This window comes from Trematomus bernacchii, unplaced genomic scaffold (genome assembly GCF_902827165.1).
Source record: "Trematomus bernacchii unplaced genomic scaffold, fTreBer1.1, whole genome shotgun sequence".
NCBI lineage: Eukaryota > Metazoa > Chordata > Actinopteri > Perciformes > Nototheniidae > Trematomus > Trematomus bernacchii.
Window position 1 is genome coordinate 92,745 of NW_022987696.1, and position 23,677 is coordinate 116,421.

Sequence of the window (23,677 nt, forward strand, 5' to 3'; positions counted from 1 at the left end):
GGATTTGACTACGGTGCTGACCTGCTTGTCGAATTTAAAAGTGCTAGTGAAGGTCACTCCAAGGTTCATGACCGAGGGGAGGATGTTTATTTTGAGAGAGCCCAGAATGTCAACCGGAGAGGCTGGAGGTTGGGGGTCCAAAAAAGATGACCTCACTCTTGCTCTCGTTGAGGTTGAGAAAGTTTTTTGCTCAGCCAGGATTTTATCTCTGCTAAGCAGTCCATCAGCTGCTGTAGTGAGTGTTTGACATTTGCTTTGAGAGGCAGATAGATCTGTACATCGTCGGCGTAGCAGTGGAAGGGAATATTATGTTTAGTGAGAATTGAACCTAGGGGCACTATGTACAGTAGAAAAAGGATGGGGTCCAGAATCGAGCCTTGGGGAACCCCACAGGTAAGAGGGGCTTTGGCAGAGGAGAAGGCACCTAGCTGCACTGAGAAGCTACGGCCTGTCAGGTAGGACCTGAACCATGCAAGGGCAGAGCCTGTGATGCCAGCGGACTGTCCAAGCCGTGACAACAGGATGCTATGGTCCACAGTGTCAAAGGCAGCTGTCAGGTCTAACAGCACGAAGACAGCTGGGCTACCTGAGTCGGCGGCTAGGAGCAGATCATTAAAACTCTTAAAAGGGCTGTTTCAGTGCTGTGCATGGGTTTGAAGCCAGACTGGAACTTTTCATGGATTCCATGCATGGTTAAAAAAGACTGCAGCTGGGCGTAGACTACTCGCTCCAGGGCTTTAGATAAAAAAGGTAGCTGGGAGATGGGCCTAAGATTTGCGAGAATGGAGGGGTCGAGATTTTTCTTTTTAAGTAGTGGCTTAACCACGGCATGTTTGAAGGCAGCTGGGACACATCCTGAGGTAAGAGAGGTGTTTAAAAGTAATAAAATACTTGCTCCAACTGAATCAAAAGCATCTCTGAGAAGGCGAGAGGGAATGCTGTCTGAGGTGCAGTTTGCCGGCCGCAGGTGCTTGACTACATCCGAGAGAGAAGAGAGGGATACAGGCTCAAAGTGGTCGAGGACAGCAGGGCACAGAAAAGGAGCAGGATCTGGGGTAGCACTAGTGTGGGCTAGCCTAAGAGCAGATACTTTTTCAATAAAAGATTTAAGAAACTTATCACAGAGAGTAGTCGATGGGACAATAGAAGAAACATCACAGGGATTAATGATCGAGTTGAGGACATTAAAAAGAACCTGAGGTTTATGGCTGTTTTTGGAGATGAACAGAGAAATGTGCTCTGTTTTGGCTGCTTTGACTGCCGTCTGGTAGTCAGAAAGGCAAGCACGAAGGATTTCTAGGGAGACATGGAGTTTATCCTTTTTCCATTTTCTCTCTGCACGCCTGCAAGCGCGTCTGAGAGCACGAGTACAGTCATTGAGCCACGGCTCTGAGAGACCTTTGGTGCGTCTAAGCGTAAAAGGAGCAACAGAATCCAGTGTTAGGGTACATGTCGAGTCAAACATGGAGATAAGCTCATCAGCATTAAAAGCACAGTTCACATCTAATTTACAGATCGGAGAAGCATTAAAAACATCAGAGAACTGTGAGGCAGTCAAGGGGTTAATCGAGCTGAATAATTTGACATTTTAGTCAAACTTATTTCACAATAAGATTATATCTTGTCCTTATTTGATGAAAAACACAGGTTGAATGATTAAGAAAGCAGCTTTGCAGACTATCTGGTCAGGTTTGTGGTGTTTTTACCAGCTGTGTTATGGCCACATTGCTTCCCTTCTGATAAAACAATGCATTCGCTTTTTTTCTCCACGTCATTGTAGCGAAAATGGGCCCAAATATCACATCGTTTCTTTCTCCCAAGCAGTGGTGGCGTTATATCTCTCACAGGCTCCGCCCTCTACTGGACTCTATGAGTACTACCTTATCCTGCGAGCATTCTCCCACGGAGACTTCTATAGACGTAGCCGGCCTTGGGGCGGGCCTACCTGAATGCGCGCGCATCTCACCGTATAAAAGGAGGCCTCGCCTCCTGACTATCATCCTTTTCTCTTCAGCAGCGGAAGTGAATCCAGCTTTTGAGACGAGAGAAAAGAGAGTAAAATGGAGTCAATTCTCGACCACAAGGACCTGCCCGAAATGCCCGAATACTCCAACGAACGAATATTTGGATATTCGGGTACAGCCCTACAGCGTTGTGGCTGTGCATATCACTTTTGCGTTGCTGGCGGAGCCTGCGCTCCGCGCTCGGTTGATGACTGTCCCTCCTCCTCATTCACTTGTTCACTTTCGCTGGTAATATTCTCCTCTGTACCTCTCTCACAACATCATTCAGCTTTCTTCTTTCTTTAGCTTGCTTGCAACGTTTGCTAATCGTTCGCGGGTAGTATGGTCGTCATTAGCAACGCCAGAAAAAAAAAGGAAAAAAAAGTTTGTTTCTAAATCTGAAAACAACAATAGCCTATTAGAACTTATTTAAACAACAGTTTCAATTATCTCAAGCTTATTTTCATTCGTTGTAGTATTTTGATAGTATGATTTATTTTGTAATTAATGTTATTCAATCAAGTCTCAAACTGATGGCACTTGTCCCTATAGCCCAGGGGTACTCAAACTTTTTTATTAAAGGTCCAGTTGTGAACTTTATACAAGGTCACTGGTCCGGATCAATGCCAGTAAAGTCCGCCCCCCCCCCCCCCCCCCGTCCCCCCGAGCGGAGAAAACGAAACTGAAATTAAGAAGCAGTTTCTTGGCGCTCTATGCATGGGTGTTTCATGTTGTCGTTGCTGTGGACCTTCTTAATCTACCTTCTTTGGGGGACCCCTTCTGGTCCAAGCACTTGCCTGCCTTGCCTGCCTTGCCTGTCGGTAAACGGCGCCCCTGTATACACACACACACATTCAATACATACATACAGTATGGTGGCTTGAACTAGTGGGAGAAATGGCACTGTTTGTCTGTAGTCAATGCTTTGAACCTCGGCAAAAAAGGCATTAGAAGCATTAGAAAGTCAAGGTAAAGTTGCGGTTAACTTGCGGTCTGCTATGCGTGTCACGCTCGCACACACAAGTAAATATATATGCACGTTCATTCTCACAACGCGTCAGACACAAGACGCGCGTACATGATGATGTACATTAATTTATCAGAATCAGATTTTTTTTTTTTTTTTTTTTTTTTTTTACCGGGAGAGGGCAATGAAATCGGGAGTCTCCCGTGAAAATCGGGAGGGTTGGCAAGTTTGGGGGGGGTGCTAGTGAATTGTCAATGGGGGGGGAGCCTCGCTGCGGGGACACGGCGGACCTCTGTCAGTGCAACTTTTACTAACATTAAAAAAATGAAAGGCGGTGACGGCCGTCAGCGAATCGAGCCGGCCCTTGACGACCGGCCGTTCTGTGATTCTCTAGATTCTACAGATGGCCAGTCTGGGAGGGTGAAAAATACATGCCGGAAGTAAACAAAGACGTGCAATGGGAAGGTGTCTTAATAATTAAAATATTAAATGAAACATTCTCATCTCTTAAAACTCACAACGTATTATGAATTAAACATTCACAAACTTATAATTATGTATTCACATGTTTAACTCTGTTACATATGCACGCAACGAACAGAAGAGCGTAGTGCAGAATTAGGAGGGAACTCCGTCTCGTAGCGTTTGTGCACCGTTTTGAAATGCCGCTCTAAATTACCCTTCTTCGGTAAAGCCACGCTCGCATTGCAGATGAGAGACAGATGGACTTTGAATTGGAATAGATACAAAAATAATCATCCTCCCACTCGGAGTGAAAATTATATATTTTGGGCTTTTTTGCTTCTGCCATAATTGCGGTCTTGTGTGTGTGCGGACTGTCACTCCTGTTGCCACGGACAACGTCAGCGAAATAGTGCCCACTGCCCACCAGCCACGCCCCGACACATGGGGTCACGCCGGCCAATCACAAAGCTTTGATGCGTTCAAGTGCATTATTCTGGCACAGGAAGATTATGTTATAGGACATTAACGATAAAACAGAATATTATTGTTCTATTTTTAGACACATCTCGCGATCGACTGGGAATCTCCTCGATCGCGATCGACTCGACTGGTTGGGCACTCCTGCTATAAATGAACACATATGGAATTATCTAGTAACAAAAGAGTGTTGGTTTATATGATTTATATTTGAGATTCTTCAAAGTAGCCCCTTTGCCTTGAATGAGAAGGTGTGTCCTAACTTTTGACTGGTACTGTATATGTAATGTGATGCCCCTGTGGGATCATCAGTGGAGAGGGTGTGGCTGCACTGATTGCAGTGACTCAGGACACCTGGGTCTGGTGCCCTGGAGCTATTTAAAGCCTCTCTGCTCCTCTCTGTCTCTCGCTGCTCCTCCCTGCAGGCACCTGGTTTTGTTGAGTATGTTATGAGTTCTCTTAGTTGCTTCACTTTGTGCACTTCAACACTCTCACACATACATGTCCATACAATCCTCACCCTGCATTTACACGACTGATACCACTGATATTCACACCTCATGCCTCATGTTAGTTTTGCACTTGATTAATTTGGTTAATTTGAACTTTTAAATAAACATTTTCTACCCGTGAACATGTTGTGTCTCCTCTTTGTTGTGGCCTTTTGAGCCAGGTCGCAACAGTAAATATATTTGAACTCAGGTGTTGCTCTTCCTCCTCTGACGGCTCGTCCCTGTTACACCGGTTTCCACGTGACTCTGAGGTGTTTTTATGAGGGTGTGACGGCATCCTCAGATCAGACGCATGCAGACACAGGACAGACGAGGAAGAGCTGAGTTTCCTCCACACATGAAGGAGAGTCTGTGAGTGAACCTGGAGAGAGTCTGTGAGTGGACCTGGAGAGAGTCTGTGAGTGGACCTGGAGAGAGTCTGTGAGTGGACCTGAAGAGAGTCTGTGAGTGGACCTGGAGAGAGTTCAGCAGGTGAGAATCCTCCCAGAGGAATCTGTCTCATCATCAGGATCACTCTGATCACATTGTGCTGTGTCACTGTTTACCTGGACACGTTTCTTCATGCTGATTCTAAATATCTGTTTGAAATATTGTGTTTCTCTCTGAGTTAAAGCAGAATGAATTTAGAAAGATTTCCATGTTCTGTTGTCAGTGTTTCTCAGGTAGAAAGAGCAGCAGTCTGATTGTTATCTTAGATCACTAACATACAGAGCACACGTCATCAGTGAAAAATGCAGGTTGTGTCAGAACCGGTCTAAGAACTCTGACATGTCACTCAGTATTCATTATTTTTAACTCTTAATACTCTTTTAAGAGTTGTGCAGTTTTGTTGCATGAACAGGAAGAAATTAGTAAAAAGGCCTTTAAAGAAAAAAGTGTTTGGAGTCGGTTTTAAGAAAAATATTTTAAAGTGGTTATTAATCGGATATTGAGGGATTTCACTAGTATAAGAATCTACTACTAACTTTCTAGTAATGTGACACCCTTAATTAAATGTTTCTTTTAAAATACACAGTTACTCATGTAGATATATTAAGAAAGAGCAGCAGTCTGATTGTTATCTTAGATCACTAACATACAGAACACATATCATCAGTGAAAAATGCAGGGTGTGTCAGAACCGGTCTGTCAACTGTGATCATGTGACTGAGGTGCATTTACATTACATGACATTACATGTCATTTGTTAGGTGCTTTTATCCAAAGCGACTTACATACATTCAGTACTGTGGACAATCCCCACAGGAGGAATTTGGGGTGAAGTGTCTCAGGGACACAACGACATGCTGACTGCAGGGAGACTCGAACTTGCTATCCCATGATTCGAAGTCCAGCACTCTATCCACTGAGCCACAGCCGCCCCGAGTTTTTTGTTTAACTCTGAACTAAAGTGCATGGATGAAGTGAGAAGGGCTCAGATACAGCCATCCTCCTACACTGACACTGAGCTGGTTTCACTGAAGAGCCTTCAGCACAGTTATAATAATAATAATAATTAAAGCTGCAAGCAGCGTTGAGCGGGTCTTCGACTCTCCGCAGGCTGTTGTCCGCACGTCGACGTGTCACGCAGATGTTTTCCGGACTCGGCCGCTGGCAAATGTGGGAAGTTTCAGGCCGATCGGACGACGTACATAGGAGTAAGCATATTGTGCCTCATATGTACAAGGTTAACATTGAAAGTGACGATGATATGTCCCAATGCGTCTCAATGTACATGTTACTCCAGCTGCATATCAGTTTACTCCACTCAAATGGCGCAAAACTCGCGTTCCATGGACAGACGTGTAATACACTCAAATTACAATAGATGGAGCTCTAGACTAATTTATAAAATTTGTAAAAAATGTTGTTAACACTCTGGGTGTGTGAGACGAGTGAACCAAAACGTAAAACCTCCGCAATTAAAACAGTTTAATCGAGTTTGAGCACTAATATACCCATGTTTTGAACACTTTAGCGAGGTAAATGTGTTATCTTTTCACCCTGGTCCTGAATTAAAACAGTTCACCCGACTTTAAACACTAATGTGCCCATGATTCAGACACTTATTCATGGGTAAATGTGTTATCTTTTCAGCCTGGTCCTGAATTAAAACAGTTCCCCGACTTTAAACACTAATGTGCCCATGATTCAGACACTTATTCATGGGTCAATGTGTTCTCTTCCCCCCCTGGGTGTGTGTATGTCTGCCTGGAAGTGTGATATGCTGCTTAAAGCAGTGATTCTGCTGTTTTTAGTTTATTGTACATTTAATAAATTAAATATGATTAATATGTACATTGTTCTGTCTATACTGACACGTTTATGTCCATAACTCCGGATGTTTATGTCGTCCAATGTACACTGTCTAAAAACGACAATAACGAGTTAATTAAAACATTTTGGCCGCTCATAGGCGGCCTGCCATGCGCACCTTGAGTCCCCGGGCCCCCTGACTTAAGCACACTGCCTTGGACAAAACCCCATGTGCATAACTGCCAGACAAGCGTGCCCTTGGTAACCTAAAAATATGAAAAGTGTATGAGTGTCAGGAGTCCGCAGTTGGATGCTTAAGGGCGGACGGTAGACCACCACAAAATCCACCCCTTGTTAGTCTTACCAGGGGCACGAGATTCTGGAGGGTGTGAATATCTGGGTTTAGTCCGTGGGGGAGTGCTTAACTGCGGGGGCCCGGGGACTCACGGTGTGCAATGTTATGGAGGTGCCACTGTTAGGGGCACACGCTGGTGGTCATTAGTCCGTCCTTCGGGGCTCTGTGAGCGGGCAATGAGAGGTGATTTTCCCGGTCTCCGCCCTGGAGGTGTGAAATAAACAGACTGGTGCTGGAGGTCTCTAGTCCGTCCTTCGGGGCTCTGTGAGCGGGCAAAGAGAGTTGGTTTTCCCGGTCTCCGCCCTGGAGGTGTGAATGCAGGTGCCTGCATTTAAACAGATTCACCAGTTTCTAACATGACTTTAGCCCTGATCAGAGCCCTGTTTTATGGGTAAGAAAGCGATGTGCTGTACCCTGGCACTCTGGCTCTCTGAGACCCTGCTAAAAGCAGTGAGTCTGCTGCCTGCATTTAAACAGATTCACCAGTTTCTAACATGACTTTAGCCCTGATCAGAGCCCTGTTTTCTGGGTAAGACAGCGAGGTGCTGTACCCTGGCACTCTGGCTCTCTGAGACCCTGCTAAAAGCAGTGAGTCTGCTGCCTGCATTTAAACAGATTCACCAGTTTCTAACATGACTTTAGCCCTGATCAGAGCCCTGTTTTATGGGTAAGACAGCGATGTGCTGTACCCTGGCACTCTGGCTCTCTGAGACCCTGCTAAAAGCAGTGAGTCTGCTGCCTGCATTTAAACAGATTCACCAGTTTCTAACATTACTTTAGCCCTGATCAGAGCCCTGTTTTATGGGTAAGACAGTGAGGTGCTGTACCCTGGGTCTCTGGGTCTATGGGTCTCTGAGACCCTGCTAACAGCAGTGATTCTGCTGTTTTTAGCTCATTGTACATTTAACTAATTAAATATTATTAATATGTACATTATCCCGTCTATACTGACACATTTATGTCCATAACTCTGTATGTTTATTGAGTCCAATGTACACCGCCAAAAAACGACAATTGTGACTGAATTAAAACAGTTTGACAGCATTTTAACACTCATATAGCCATGTTTGCAGCCCTGTTCCATGGGTAACAATTGAATTACCCTCTCCTGTTGAATTAAAACATTTCCCACGGCTTTAAACACTAATATACCCATGGGTGTGTGTGGCACCATCTGGTGGAACATTTGTGAATTACACTAAAATCCAAAACTTTAATGTTTTTTATCTTAGCGAAATAATGGTTTAATGACCCCAATGTAATGATCATTTATGATTCTGCAGATGTTGTCTACACGTGTATCACAACGGCTTATTTTTAGAGTGATTTGGAAAACTCGGTTAGCGAGGTTTATTTTTGTCAATATGAGATGCACTGTTTTCATGTCCCATGTACATATCTGTACATATGGCCTCACGCACTACCAACATATACTAACGTAGAGTTACAGCAGTAGCATAAACATTGTGTTTGATGGCGAGTGATCTATTGCCATGCCAACGGCATTTGATGACACCCCATAATACGCCTAGATGTGTTGAGGGCTGCATCGTTATAAAACCTGTGAAGTTTTGGGCCGTTTGGAGCTGGAGTTATGAGAAAACTGTGTTTCATGGTGTTACCATGGCAACCGCATTTGACTAAATCTCAAAACGATATGTCTTTAGGGCTGGACCGTTAGCACACATGTGAAGTTTGAGCACTTTTTGACAATTTTCATAGGAGATACAGCGTTATCGTGCTCTACGGCGAGGGATGCGTTGCCATGGCAACAGCTTTTGAGGAAAACTCACTAATGTCATATTGAGGTGTTGAGGGCCGGACCATTTAGTTGGGTCATCTCCAGCAATTCCGTGACCGTGGAGAGTGGAGGTTCGTTTCTCAGTGGATTTGTCATCTATAAAGGGTTTAAAAAATAAATTAGCCCCCATGCCCCTCGCAAAAATGCGGACAACATTTTTCAGAGCCCTAAATCCACAATGGCTGCCATCACCATAGGTTGAAAATGAGCTTTTCAATGATTTGGCCTACAAGGTTGTTCAATACATGGTTTGTGGTACTTTGTGGGTCGAGGAATTCATATTTGATGTTGTTTTGATGATTTTACCTATTTTTGACCTTCAAATCCAAGATGGCCACCGATTTTTTTGCTCTAAAAGGTAGATTTTTCAACGTTGTCGTAGAGCCTTCATATTAGGCTCTAATGAAAGCGATGCTCATGCTGAGTTGAGTTATAAACAGTAAAACAACAAGTAAGTACACAGAGGTCATCTCAGAGGTCAAAAAGGTCAACATGTGTGGCTGATGAGAAACAAACCGTAGCTCTCTAAGCTCACAAATGTCTCATTATGGTCACTAATTTATGAATGAATTCAGTTGAATTGGATGACAAATGTGTTTAATAGAATACAAGGTATTACACAAGTAATTTAACAAGGCATTTAAATTGAATTTCCAAAATTACAATAGACCACTACTCTTCATCTGAATCTGTTGATTCTCCACACTCACTCATCTCATCATCGCTACTCTCATCAAAAAATTCAGTATGTGTGAGCTGCTGGGGCAAAGGGGGAAGGGTGTGACGCACTGGTCGACACTTCCCATTCACAAGTTCCCAGCCATGACCAATGGGAGAGGGATGCTCAAGCAGATTGTAATGCAGCTGGCAGTATGCAATATAATTTGTCCTTTCTACATGATGGTCCAATGAGTCATCATCAGGTGGCAGACGGACTGTGCTCTTTTTTTTCTTCAGTTTGTGCCTCTTGGAAGCTCTGGCCTGCCCACAGGTAGCATCTGCACTCTCGGCATAGACAATGGAGAGGACAAATGCCTTCATCTCAGCTCTGACTCTGTCTTCCAACACCAGATTCTCACCCACTCGTCCCAGTAGCTGTCTTGTCTCAGGATTAGTCATCACCTTCTCCATCACCTTCTTTTTTCCATGCCCATAAAACCCTGAGGTGTGGTCACTGCCAGTGATGACATGGAGAGGTATGATGATCTTTGCAACCTCTTCTGAGAGCATCGCTTGGCAGTTCATAAACGCATGCTTGCGTCTAATAAGTAAATCACCTGGGAGTTGTTGCGAGACATAAGCCGCTTGGACAAACACGTCCGTGTCCTCACAGTCTAGAACAACTGTTCCAGTGTAGTTCCTGGACCTCAGCTTAGCATAGGCAGAGAGCAGGATTGTATCTGCTTCTGGATGCTTGAAGACATAGTCCCCGCTTGCCACGCCAGTGCCCAGGTTGGTAAGTCAGAATTTCGAGAAATTTTGAAAAAAGTCAGAATTTTGAGACATTTTGAAAAAAGGCAGAATTTTGAGACATTTTGAAAAAAGGCAGAATTTCGAGAAACAAAATGAAAAACAGAGATTTTCAGCAATAGACAGCATTTTGGGTTTTCGGGAACATTTTTGAATTTTGAGAAAAAACAATTCTTTAAGCAGACCCTCTCATACAGCAGCAGCTCCTCACAGCTCCAAACATCAACATAAAACCTCTAATATATGATTTTTGGATCTAAATCCCATATTAGTGATCTAAACTGTTCTCACCTGAAAAACTGTTATGACTTAATAACAGTTTATTTAAAAGCTTAAAAACAGGGCAGGCAAAGGTTGATAAAGCTGGTGACGCTTTGCAAAGTTATAGCAGTCACTCTGTAACAGGAAGAACCAACACATAATACGGTTAAGGTGGAAGCGTCCTAGAGGTGGCAGTAGTAGTACTGATGCCACTCTCATCACATTAGTATGCATAAAAAGTGACAGGTGCTGTGACAGGTCACACCTACTACTACTTATGCTAATGATCCCCTTTGCTATGCTAATGAGCCCCTTTGTTCGAGGTGTTATCGCGTGTAGGTGTGATATCACAGATAGGTGTGATATCCTTTGGTGTGAGGGGTGAGGTGTTGTAACATGTAGGTGTGATATTCCCCCTTGTAGTAGATCATTTGTTGTCTAATCTAATTAGCCTTTGGTGTCTGCCCTTTGTTGTCTAATCTAATTACCCTTTGATGTCTGTGCTTTGATGTAAGGGGGGTGAGGTGTTGTAACATGTAGGTGTGATATCACACCGACGTGTTATAAGCCTTTGATGTCAATCTAATTAGCCCTTTGATGTCTGTCCTTTGATGTAAGGGGGTGAGGTGTTGTAACATGTCGGTGTGATATCACACCGGCGTGTTATAAGCCTTTGATCTCAATCTAATTAGCCCTATGATGTATGTCCTTTGATCAGTGTTTGAAACTAGTGTTAAGGTAGTCTCTTTGAAGTTGTGTGAGACTGTCTCGCACCCCGTCCTCCTCCCACCCCGTCCCCCTCTCACCTCTTCTGTCACCCCCCTTCCTTTTGCTGTGATGTCAGAAGATAGTGAGGGGTGGAGTTAGGTAAAAAAAAGAAAGAAATCCGTGCAAACTATATAAAAAGCCAGTCATTTCCACTCACCAAGTCACCTAAACTTTCAAAAAAGAAAATGGCAAAGAGACGCATCGATATGGGTTTAATCAGCGAGACGCCTGTGACAACTTACCGCCATCCGTCGGGAGCGCCAGTCAAGAAACGGATGCAGTATCTGTGCCGGGTTCAGACCCTCCGTCTGAGGCTCTCCCACCCCTCCCCTCCCCCTGCCTGTCACCTCCTGATTTTGCTATCAGCCATTATTTCTCATTCACTAAGTCACCTAAAAAATTAGATTAGTTTTTAATATGATTTGTGTTAACTATGGATGTTCTCTTAAGTTGTATGGCTTGTGAACTAATGTTCAATTACTTTACTAACTACAAGGGACTCTCTTTTTGAAAAGAGGGTAATAATAATTAAAAAAGATGTCAATGATCCCCTGATATTGTATTCTTTAATGTTTAATTACTTCACACAACTTTAAAAGCCCCTATGAAGTTGTTGTTAACTAAGGATGTTCTTTTGAAAATGTATGGCTTGTGAACTGGATGTTCTCTTTAGTTGTATGGCTTGCGAACTAATGTTTAATTACTTTATTAACTATAACGAAGTCTCTTTAAGAGGAAAATAATAATTTAAAGATCTTAATGACCCCATGGTATTGTCTTATTATTGTTTAATTACTTTATTAACTATAAGGAAGATTTACTGGTGTGCTTCCCTAGATGATGTAAATAGTCTAAGTGTCATGTTAGGGGGACATTACGGAACTCAGGAGTCCGCCCTTGGAGGCTTGGAGAGCGGATAAAGAGAGGTGTATTTACTGGTGTTGAGCCCTGGATGATGTAAATAGTCCAAGTGCCATGGTTAACACAACATTACTTTTTTCATATTTTTCAACATACTGTGATATTTGTTTTTTTCTCTCCTTTTTCCATTATATTTTTGAATATACAGTGATTTTTATCAAAATACAACATGCAACTAATACATTATACAATATTACGACTTTTTGCGATATTTTCAACACAATATACTTGTACCTTTTTTTATTTTTTGTAGGGCTTCAGGATATTTGGCATGTCATGCATAAAACCGGTGTCATCTTTCCTGAAACTGACGTGCTGTCCGTTTTACAAACAAGTTATTTTTCTGCTTCTTCATCCTCTGAATTTTCCTCGCCCGTCCCTCTTCCTTCAGCCATCACAACAACAATCAAGTCAGATCTGTCAAATTAAACACCTCTTCCCAAAGCGTGGCTTCCCTATTGAGGGGGTAGGGCAGTAGGGCCTAACCCGAATGGCCAAATATACTAACATGCAGAACGTATGGTATGTTTGAAAAAGACTAACCATCTATCCAGTTCAAGCTGTCTTTAAGATGTGACATCGCGCTCTGACTTTTTCCCGTAAAATCGTGACAAACTATTACTTATTCTTAAATTTGACCTCTTGCTGCTTGGTTGAAAATGATAGATGAAAAATAACTTTTTAAAAAGAGTCAAACAGCGAGGGACATTATACGGGTGAAAGAAACTCTCATTTCTACAGATGACTCCCCCCACTCAACGCAATAAGTCCCAACCCACTCAGCAAATCATCCAAAACTAAGGACCCCACTAAGACGAACAGATTTTCTTTAAGACTGTGACTCTTAAAGGCACTCTGGGATTTTAGTAAGACACATGCAACATCTGAAACATCTGCAACACATGCAACATCTGAAACACATGCAACATCTGAAACACATGCAACACCTGAAACACATGCAACATCTGAAACAGTTTTTCAAGCCTTATTGAAGAAACGAGGTATTGCACATTATGCAACAGCCAGTGACATGAAGGCGTGTGTGGTAGAGAGATTTAACCGTACGCTGAAAACTAAAATGAGGAGGTATTTTACAGCTAAAAAACACTCATAGATACATAGACGTCTTGCTTGAACTAATTGAAAGTTACAATAATAGTTATCACCGAAGTATTAAAATGACACCACTGCAGGTGACAAAGGAAAATGCGGCTCAAGTGTTTCGTAACCTGTATACCCCATCTAGCCATTGTAAAAAAGCTGCTACGAAAATGAACTGCAACATCTGAAACACATGCAGCATCTGCAACACATGCAACATCTGCAACACATGCAACATCTGAAACATCTGCAACATCTGAAACATCTGCAACATCTGAAACATCTGAAACACATGCAACACACACACACACAACACACGCAACACCTAAAACACATGCAACATCTGAAACACATGCAACATCTGAAACATCTTCTCTTACTTTTGGATACAGTTTTATGTTTGTCAACTTTACAACTGATAGAAAGTTAAGTACTTTTTCTGAACAGATTTTCTTTAACCTGTTACGCACGGCCCGCCCGGTACCAGCGGAAAAACGCGTCATTTGCAGGAAACAACGTCTAAGGAATCTTAATATTGAATAAAACTATGAATGTTTTATATCCATGTAACGGGAAGAAGCTCAGCTAACTGATCTTTTTAATTTTTTTTTCCAAAAAAACCCCACAATGCTAGCACTCAGCCTCTCAACTACCCACGAGCGAAAAATTTAACCTAAAACAGCACTTAAACTCACTCATAACTCCCTTATTACTTATCCTAGATGCACAGCCAACCACTCGTTTTTGGTGTCCTGGAGACACTGAATCTAGTGGTGCCCTCCTTAACACTCAGTGATAAACATTTGCGACGCTATAAACGAAAGCGTACATCATAACATGTGGAGCTAAGTAGCTAGAAACGCTAACATGGCTTACCTTGGTCAAAACTGGTCTTCAATGGCATTAAAACGATAAAAGAACGATGCTGCAGTTAATCCATAGGTTCATCCTATGTATCTGTGCCTTCTTTGAAATTATTTCTGATAATCCATAAGCAATAAAACTGCTTTTTAGTTTCCAAATTCCAGAAGGAGAGATTCTTCCACTTTGCTTTCGATTTCCAGACGCGCAGCCCCCACCTTTTCTCTTTACAATGAGTGTGTATGTGGGCCTCCCCCTTCGATTCTATTGGATCTAACGGTCAGAAAGGTGTGTCAACGATCAAAATCGAGCAAGGGGGGCCAGAGATATAGAAAAAAACCCATTTCCACCCAAATCACCTCAGAGGTGGGGTGGTTTTGGCTAAACCTCTCTAAAAAGGTCAAATGTCACTTGTTTTGCATCAATCTTGATACAGGGTACTTATTATATGTTGTACTTTGGATTCCTAAAGCTTTTAGTCTACTAACCCATCATCCAAGGGTAGTTTTCACTATCTGTCAAAAATAATTTTTGGACGGACACTATAATTTACAGTTTTTTACTATGTAAAATCTGAATTTTCTTTAAAATAAAAAACATTTATATTGATTCTGACACTTCTACATCCAACTCACAGATGTAACCTTGCTTTGATAAAATAAATTATTCATATAACCCTTTTAGAAGTTAAGTTGTAGTCATTTGTTTTGGGCATGTCATTTTGAGCCTGAAACATGAAAAACAGGCTAGGTGCTTAACAGGTTAAGACTGTGACTCTTAAGGGCATTTTAGTAAGACAATCCAGTTTTCTGGAAATAACTTAAATGATTTCTGTTTTTCTCCTACAAAGATACTTATAGTTACACTTTAATGGATGCAAAACTTTATAACTTGGTAAAATATTCCCTAATTTGTAATGAATTGAGTTTCTTAAAGAATCAAACTCTAAATGGAGAGTTTGTGATTTAACACTGTTTCGATGAAACAATGCAGTTTTGATAACTTGACTTGACTAACATTACGTTTTAAATATATGCTTTTAGATGCTTTACTACTGTGACTCTTAAGGGCATTTTAGTAAGACAATCTAGTTTTCTGGAAATAACTTAAATATTTTTAGTTTTTTCTCCTACAAAGATACTTTTAGTTACACTTTAATGGATGCAAAACTTTATAACTTGGTAAAATATTCCCTAATTTGTAATGAATTGAGTTTCTTAAAGAATCAGACTCTAAATGGAGAGTTTGTGATTTAACACTTTTTTACTGACACTAGGCAGATTTAGCTTTTTAGGTCAGAGGGTGAATACAGGTCATAGTATTTGGGGTGAGGGGAGGTGTTATCACGTGCAGGTGTGATATTCCCCCCCTGTAGTCGATCCTTTGTTGTCTAATCTAGACTATGTCTAAACTAGCCTTTTGATGTAACACATTTATTTTCTTAAAGACTGTGACTCTAAAAGGCAAGTTTGTGATTTTAACACTTTTCTACTGACACTAGGCAGATTTAGGCTTTTTTCTCTTGCCAAGATACTTTTAGATACACTTTGAGGTATGCAAAAAGTTAAAACTAGAAAAATCCAATACTTTGTCTAAATAGATGTTATTTTAAGAATGTGACTCTTAATGGCAGCTTTTTGATTTAAGTAAGACAATCCAGTTAAACAATGTCGTTTTTTGATGACTTTACTGATTTTTGCTTTTTTTTTCTGCTACCAAGATACTTATAGTTACACTTTAATGGATGCAACACTTTACAACTGGTAGAATGTCAATCACTTTGTAACACATTTATTTTCTTAAAGACTGTGACTCTAAAAGGCAAGTTTGTGATTTTAACACTTATTTACTGACACTAGGCAGATTTTGGCTTTTTTCTCTTGCCAAGATACTTTTAGACACACTTTGAGGTATGCAAAACCTTAAAACTAGAAAATGAAGTACATTGTCTGATTAGGTTTTTTCTTAACCTGTTAAGCACCATGCCTGTTTTTCAGGTTTCAGGCTCGAAAATGACATGCCCAAAACAAATGACTATAACTTAACTTCTAAAAGGGTTATATGAATAATTTCTTTTATCAAAGCAAGGTTACATCTGTGAGTTGGATGTAGAAGTGTCAGAATCAATATAGATTTTTCTCAGTCAGAGTAAATTCAGATGGAACATAGTAAAAAAAGGTAAATTCTTACCTCCGCCTAAAGAAAACCCATTACTTATAGTGAAAACCACCCTTGGATGATGGGTTAGTAGACTAAAAGCTTTAGGAATCCAAAGTATAACATATAATAAGTACCCTGTATCAAGATTGAGGCAAAACAAGTGAAATTTGACCTTTTTAGAGAGGATTAGTAAAAAAAAGTCCAGGCGGACTAACCTTTGGGCACATTTGGGCACGTTTTGATACCATCAGTGCCATTTGACCTTTTTCAGGTACCATACCGTAAAAATCATTTTATTATCACTATAGGTATTCATTCCATCAAAATACAAGTTTTTTATAAATTTTTTTTTAACACTTCTAGGAAGGTTTACTTACACAATAAAAATTAGGAAACATAGGATAAATTTGTCTCCAACAGGAGCAGATTTATTTACACAACACACTATAAAATAAAACTACACTAAAACCTAAATAAAACCACAAGCATTTTTTTTGTAAACACTCGCAAAAAAAAAAAAAAGCAAAAATGTACACAAAAAGAAAAAGTGTTCAGTCAGAGGTGTGCCACGCCTTGAAGCAGTTCTTCTTTGAAGTGAGGCACAGAGGGATCAGGCACTTAGTGCAGTATATAGGTGTCTTTACCGTTTTGTTGCCAGCCTCAGAGCACCTCCTGCAGTACCTCCTGTGCTTGGTGGCATCTTCCCCATAATACGCAGGCATGCATACTTGTGATGATGGGGGGAGTGGTGGTGGTGCTGCAGGGACATCACCCCTCAATTCTGCAGAAAGCTGCTCCCTGAAGGACTTCTGGGTGTGTGGGTTCGTCATGCCGGGGTCAACCCTCATCTTGTGCAGCTCCTTGTGGAGAATGAAGCTGTTGACCACGGCAATGTCCAGAAAATGGTAAAAAAAAGTCTTGTACCATTTCATGGTTTTGCGGAGAACGCTGTAGTACCCAATCAAAGCATCGGACACATCCACGCCGCCCATGCTTCTGTTGTAGTCCACCACAGCGTCAGGAACGGTAACAATCTTAGTCTGCCACACACCAGCCCGTTTCACATTCCTCCTGACAGTCTGTCCACTGAAGGCTGCATGCACTGTGGAGCACATGGTCACTTCACGGCTGTCCATCCACTTTATGAACAGGAGCTTGCTTCTCCTTATCCAACGCATATCTCCCCTTTCAGCCTTTTTCGGAAGGTCGTTCAACTCAGTCTGTGGAAAACCAACTCGATTTTTTCGAATGGTCCCACAACAGCCAATGTTTTTTGCGAACAAATCCCCAAAGAGGGCAGGGCTTGTGTAAAAGTTGTCCACAAAGAGTGTGTAGCCCCCACCGAGCAGAGGGAAAGGCAGGAGGTCGACCACGGAGCTGTAGCTGAGTCCCTGGCCTGAGAGGAACTCACTCTTCCCTGTGTACACAAAGAAGTTCCATGTGTATGCCGTGGAGGAATCCGCCAGCACAAACAGCTTGTAACCCCACTTTGTTGGCTTATTCTTCATGTATTGCTTCAAGCTTATGCGGGCTTTGGAGGCGACCATCCTTTCATCTATTGAAATGTTTTGATGGGGCTGGAAATGTGCTTTGCAGGCAGCAGTGATTTCAGTGTACAGGGGCTTTATCTTGAAAAGTCTATCGTACTCTGCGGTGTTCCTTTTGCGATCATTTTCTTCGTCTTCTTTCGGGTCGCTCATGTGCAATGACTACAGGATGGCGTGGAAGCGTTGCCGGGACATCGTATCACCTGGGAATTTGAAACTATATGGAAATGTTGTCCTCCAGTAGTCCGATTGGTTGTGAACGCTAACTAGGCCTGTGAAAATGACAATGGACAGGAAAATATAAAAATCCTTGAAAGTCAGCACTTTCCAAGGGTACTTCTTTCCAGCCTGCAATTGATACAGGGCCTTTGTGTTTGTGTTGGCAATGATTGTATGAACCACGGCATGGCTAAAAAATAGTTTGAAAAGCTGAAGGGGAGACCATTGTGCAGTGGTGTCCAACGCTGGCCCTGGGACCCTGGCAGGCATGAACCTCAGTGGCTCTGGTGTTTGGTCATTCTCTTCTTTGTTGTGCCACCCGAGTTCTTCCTCTGTCGTTCTGGAAGAGGAAGACCCACCTCGACCTTGGCCACGCTTTCTGGGATTTACAGCTTTTTTCGATGCTTTTCTTTTGCTGGGCAGCTCAAATGATGGTTCCGAATCAGAAGATGCAGAGGGAGGCCGAGTTAGTACAGGTGCAGACATCCGGCGACGTAGCTTGGATGTTGATGGCTCTGGGGCAACTGTATGCTGATCTGATGCACGTCGTAGCTCGGATGAGGCAGATGTTGATGGCTGTGATCCAGAAGCCATTTCATACTCGTCATACTCACTGTGAAAAATGTGGGAAAAACAAATCGATTACTTCACTGGCTTATTCTTTCAAAAATGTAACTCAAATCAGAAATAATTCCTCCATTTAGCGTGTGTGAAATAACAGTATATATATATATGATATACAATACAGCTTTATTTATATACTGCCGTGTTATAGTGACGAAATACAATTAATCTATTGATACGTGTTCACCAACACGTGTTCCCATTGTTTACAACAAAACGGCATCCATTTCGCGTACAGTAGGCCTATAGACTGCGTTGATATACAATACAGCTTTATTTATATACTGTTTTAATTAATAATTTATTTATTTATAATTAATCTATTGATACGTGTTCACCAACACGCATCTTCCCATTGTTTTTCGACTCTCAGAACGATTATGCGAGAACAACAAAGCGGCGTCCATTTTTTCTTTTGCGAGTGTGGAATTACTATAGATTACACCAAATACAAAACTAATAGACACAAACAGAGAGAGTACATACCTTTCCCGAAGTTCATAATCCGGGTCTGATTGTGGCTGAAGTAAATCCTCATCTTCTGACGGAGAGTCAGCGAACACCATTTCCACGGCATCTTCAAGCTTGTACAGCCTCTTTCTGGGTGGCATTATTTGCTCAAATAAGTCCTAAAAGCAAATAAATCCTTGTCCTTGTCCTTATATATAATAATAATATTATGTTATGCTGTCGTCTCGGTTTTCTCTGTTGTCTCTGTGTTCTCTGTTCACTGTGTTCGTCGCTTCGTTCGTTTGCTCCTCCGGTGCTGCTGGCGGTGCTGCTGCTGCTGCGTCGTCTGCGTAATGTGGCTGGAGCTGGCATAATTTATGTTACGCAGGATCGTAACTCTGGAACCCATTGGTCGATTTGGGTGATTGACACCTTTTTTGAAACTTTAGAGCCAATAGAATCGAGCTGCAGTTAGTAAAACCGGCTAAACAACTACGTGGAGGAGGGGGAGCTGTGCGTATACCTCGTGGGAGACAGCATCAGTGCCGGACTGCAAAACTTTATACCTACTCTGCTGCCATGAATGTAATGATAGATTATCAGGACCAATTCTAAAAGGACTAAGAGACTTTGGATTAACCTTGAGCAGCGTTTTTATTCCCTTGAACACGACTTTTGATCACAAAACAGCAACGGTAAGACAAAATTATTGTTACGGTTTTGAAAACTGTTGTTCTTTTCTTGCTCTGTTCTGGCTGCTAGCTCAGTGAGTTTGTGTCCTCCAGTGATGATACTTATATCAAAATAATCAGTGGAGTATCAGCTTTCAGATTATGTGTAGTTTGTGCAGATAATATGAAGGTATAAAGATCGTTTTTGCTAGTTAGCACCGGAAGTAGCATTTGCCCGTTTTGGCTAAGGGCTAATGCTAACGCTTCTTGTGAGACTTGTGTTTTGTTTCGGTAAAAATGGCTTGTATCGTCAGGTAGCTGAGTTTTTTCCCGTTTATTGAGTATAAGACATTCATAGGTTTTTAAATATTAAGAAGCCCCCAGACGCTGTCTCCTGCAGTGACGCGTTTTTCCGCCCGGTACCGGGGGGGGCGGAGCTTAACAGGTTAAAGACTGTTTCTCTAAAAGGCGAGTTTGTGATTTTAACACTTATTTACTGACACAAGGCCGATTTTGACTTTTTTCTCTTTTCTTGTGTTACCAAGATACTTTTAGATACACTTTGATGTATGCAACACTTAACAAAAGGGTATAATATGAAGTTCTTTGTAAGGAATGGGGGTTTCTTTAATACCCCGTTTTTTTAAAAACACTTGTTCAGTTAAACAATGTAGGTTTTCTCTGATATTTTAGTTATTTTCAGCTACCAAGATACTTTTTTTGATGCACTTTTATGTAGGAACATTTGACAACTGGTAGAATGTCAATTATTTTGTAAGAAATGTATTTTCTTAAAGACTGTGACTCTAAAAGGGAAGTTGGTGATTTTAACACTTTTATTTTCTCTCCCGTTGTCTTTCACTTACTTTTTGGATACAGTTTTATGTATGACTACTTTACAACTGGTAGAAAGTTAAGTACTTTTTCTGAACAGATTTTCTTTAAGACTGTGACTCTTAAAGGCACTCTGGGATTTTAGTAAGACAATCCAGTTTTATGGAAATAACTTAAATTATTTTTGTTTTTTCTCCTACAAAGATACTTATAGTTACACTTTAGTGGATGCAAAACTTTATAACTTGGTCAAATATTCATTAATTTGTAATGAATTGAGTTTCTTTTTTGTTTTAGTTTTTCAACATACTATTGTACACAATGACTTTTCCATATATATATTTTTTCTGACAAACTATACTTTGACTTTTTCCGTAAAATCGTGACAAACTATTACTTATTGTTAAATTTGACCTCTTGCTGCTTGGTTGGAAATGATAGATGAAAAAGCTACAAAGCTTAACCTGTTTCACGCCTTCCCCCCGGTACCGGGCGGATAAACGCGTCATTTGCAGGAAACAACGTCTAAGGAATCTTAATATTGAATAAAACTATGAATGTGTTATATCCATGTAACGGGAAGAAACTCAGCTAACTGATCTTTTTAATTTTTTTTTTCAAAAAAAACCCACAATGCTAGCACTCAGCCTCTGAATTAGCCTCGATCGAAAAAACGGGACCTACTAAGGCACTTAAACTCACTCATAACTCCCTTATTACTTATCCTAGATGCACAACCAAACACTATTTTTTGGTGTCCTGGAGACACTGAATCTAACGGTGCCCACCTCAACACTCAGTGATAAACATTCGCGACGCTATCAACGAAAGCGTACATCATCACATGTGGAGCAAAGAAGCTAAACATGTAAATATGGCTCACCTTGGTCAAAAGTGGTCTTCAATGGCATTAAAACGATAAAAAAACGATGCTGCAGTTAATCCATAGGTTCATCCTATGTGTCTGTGCCTTCTTTGAAATTATTTCTGATAATCCATAAGCAATACAACTGCGTTTTAGTTTCCAAACTCCAGAAGGAGACATTCCTCCAGTTTAGTTTCGCTTTCCACACGCGAAGCGGCAACATTTTTTCTTTACAAGCTGTCTGGGTGGGAGCCTCCTCCTTCGATTCTATTGGCTCTAACGGTCACAAGGGTATGTCAACCAACCAGATCGAGCAAGGGGGGCCAGAGATAGGTCAAATCCACCCAAATGACCACAGATGGCCCAGTTTTTGGCTAAATCTCTCTAAAAAGGTCAAATTTCACTTGTTTTGCATCAATCTTGATACAGGGTACTTATTATATGTTGTACTTTGGATTCCTAAAGCTTTTAGTCTACTAACCCATCATCCAAGGGTAGTTTTCACTATCTGTAAAAAATAATTTTTGGACGGACACTATAATTTACAGTTTTTTACTATGTAAAATCTGAATTTTCTTTAAAATAAAAAACATTTATATTGATTCTGACACTTCTACATCCAACTCACAGGTTTATCATTACTTTGAGAAAAGATTATTAATTTAACCCTTTTAGAAGGGAAGATATGGTCATTTGTTCTGGGAATGTCATTTTCGAGCCTGAGACCTGAAAAACAGGCTCAGAGTGGAACAGGTTAAAGAACTTTTCTAAAAACTCTCAATTCTACAGATGACTCCCCCCACTCAATGCAATAAGTCCACCCCCCACTCAGCAAATCATCTAAAACGAAGGACCCCACTAAGACGACCGTTGAAAACTAGCCAGGGATCTGAGAAAAACCAAGTCTCCCCCCGCGAGTTGCAGCCAGGAACAAACTCCTGGACTACTATCGTCACCACCATTGTGGACACCCAAATCTTGCAGTACTACTGCTGCTGATGTTACTCCTTGGGCCAAGACGTCTCTGTTTTTGAACATAGTGAAATCGGAGTTGGTTGATATTCTGGAGAGGGTGCTGCATCGGTACAGAGAAGAAATGCATCGATGACGTGGTACCGAAGGTTTCTGTACGGACATTCCCAAATCAAAAGCCCTGGGTAAACGGTGAGGTGCGCGGCAAACTGAAAGCGCGCACTCTCGCGCACACAGCGGGAGATTTGGAGGAGTACAGGAAGTCTAGGTATGATCTCCGGAGAGCAATAAAAAATGCAAAGAGACAGTACAAAGAGAAGGTGGAATCTGACTTCAAAGGCTGTAACACTAGGAATATGTGGGCGGGACTAAGGACAATGACTGACTACAAAGGAGCAGCGGGGGGTGCTGCGGGAGTGTCTGCGTGCGCATCTCTCCCAGATGAGCTAAACAGTTTTTTTGCACGCTTTGAGAGCAGCCAGGCTGTGGAGGTACAGAGGGACCAGGAGCTACACTGCCCTTTTGTTTTAAATAGGGCAGATGTGTGTAAATCCTTTAAAAGGGTTAACCCACACAAGGCTCCTGGACCTGATGGCATCCCTGGCCGTGTTCTCAGGGTGTGTGCAGTTCAGCTGGCAGAGGTGTTCACAGACATCTTCAACAGGTCCCTGCTGCAGTCTGTAGTCCCCACATGTCTTAAACACTCCACCATCATTCCTGTCCCCAAAAAGACAATCATCACCTGCCCCAACGACTACCGCCCAGTAGCACTCACCTCCATCATAATGAAGTGCTTTGAGCGGTTAGTCAAATTATTCATCACCTCCTCCCTCCCTGAATCGCTGGACCCCCTGCAGTTTGCCTACAGAGCAAACAGGTCGACAGACGACGCCATAGCCCTCACCCTCCACACTGCCCTCTCACACCTGGACCCGAAGAAGAGGAACACATATGTGAGAATGCTGTTCATTGACTACAGTTCAGCATTCAACACCATTGTGCCCTCCAAGCTGGCCATCAAGCTCAGAGACCTCGGACTCAACAGCGCCCTCTGCGACTGGATCCTGAACTTCCTGACGGGCAGACCCCAGGCAGTGCGGGTGGGAAATATCACATCCTCCACCCTGATTCTCAACAC

The 23,677-nt window shown here is 41.8% G+C and overlaps 2 protein-coding genes across 6 annotated transcripts in view; one reads left to right on the top strand and one right to left on the bottom strand.

Moving 5' to 3' along the window:
* LOC117489250 (protein NLRC3-like) overlaps positions 1-23,677 on the top strand; it is a 91,244-nt gene that overhangs the window by 39,883 nt on the left and 27,684 nt on the right. The window lies entirely within an intron of this gene.
* Positions 16,760-20,260, bottom strand: LOC117489252 (piggyBac transposable element-derived protein 4-like). The gene is made up of 2 exons (XM_034138455.1): positions 19,234-20,260; positions 16,760-18,736 (listed from the first exon to the last, which is right to left on the bottom strand). Exon 2 carries the CDS (start codon positions 18,055-18,057, stop codon positions 16,909-16,911), a length of 1,149 nt encoding a protein of 382 aa, XP_033994346.1. The 5' UTR covers positions 18,058-18,736; positions 19,234-20,260; the 3' UTR covers positions 16,760-16,908.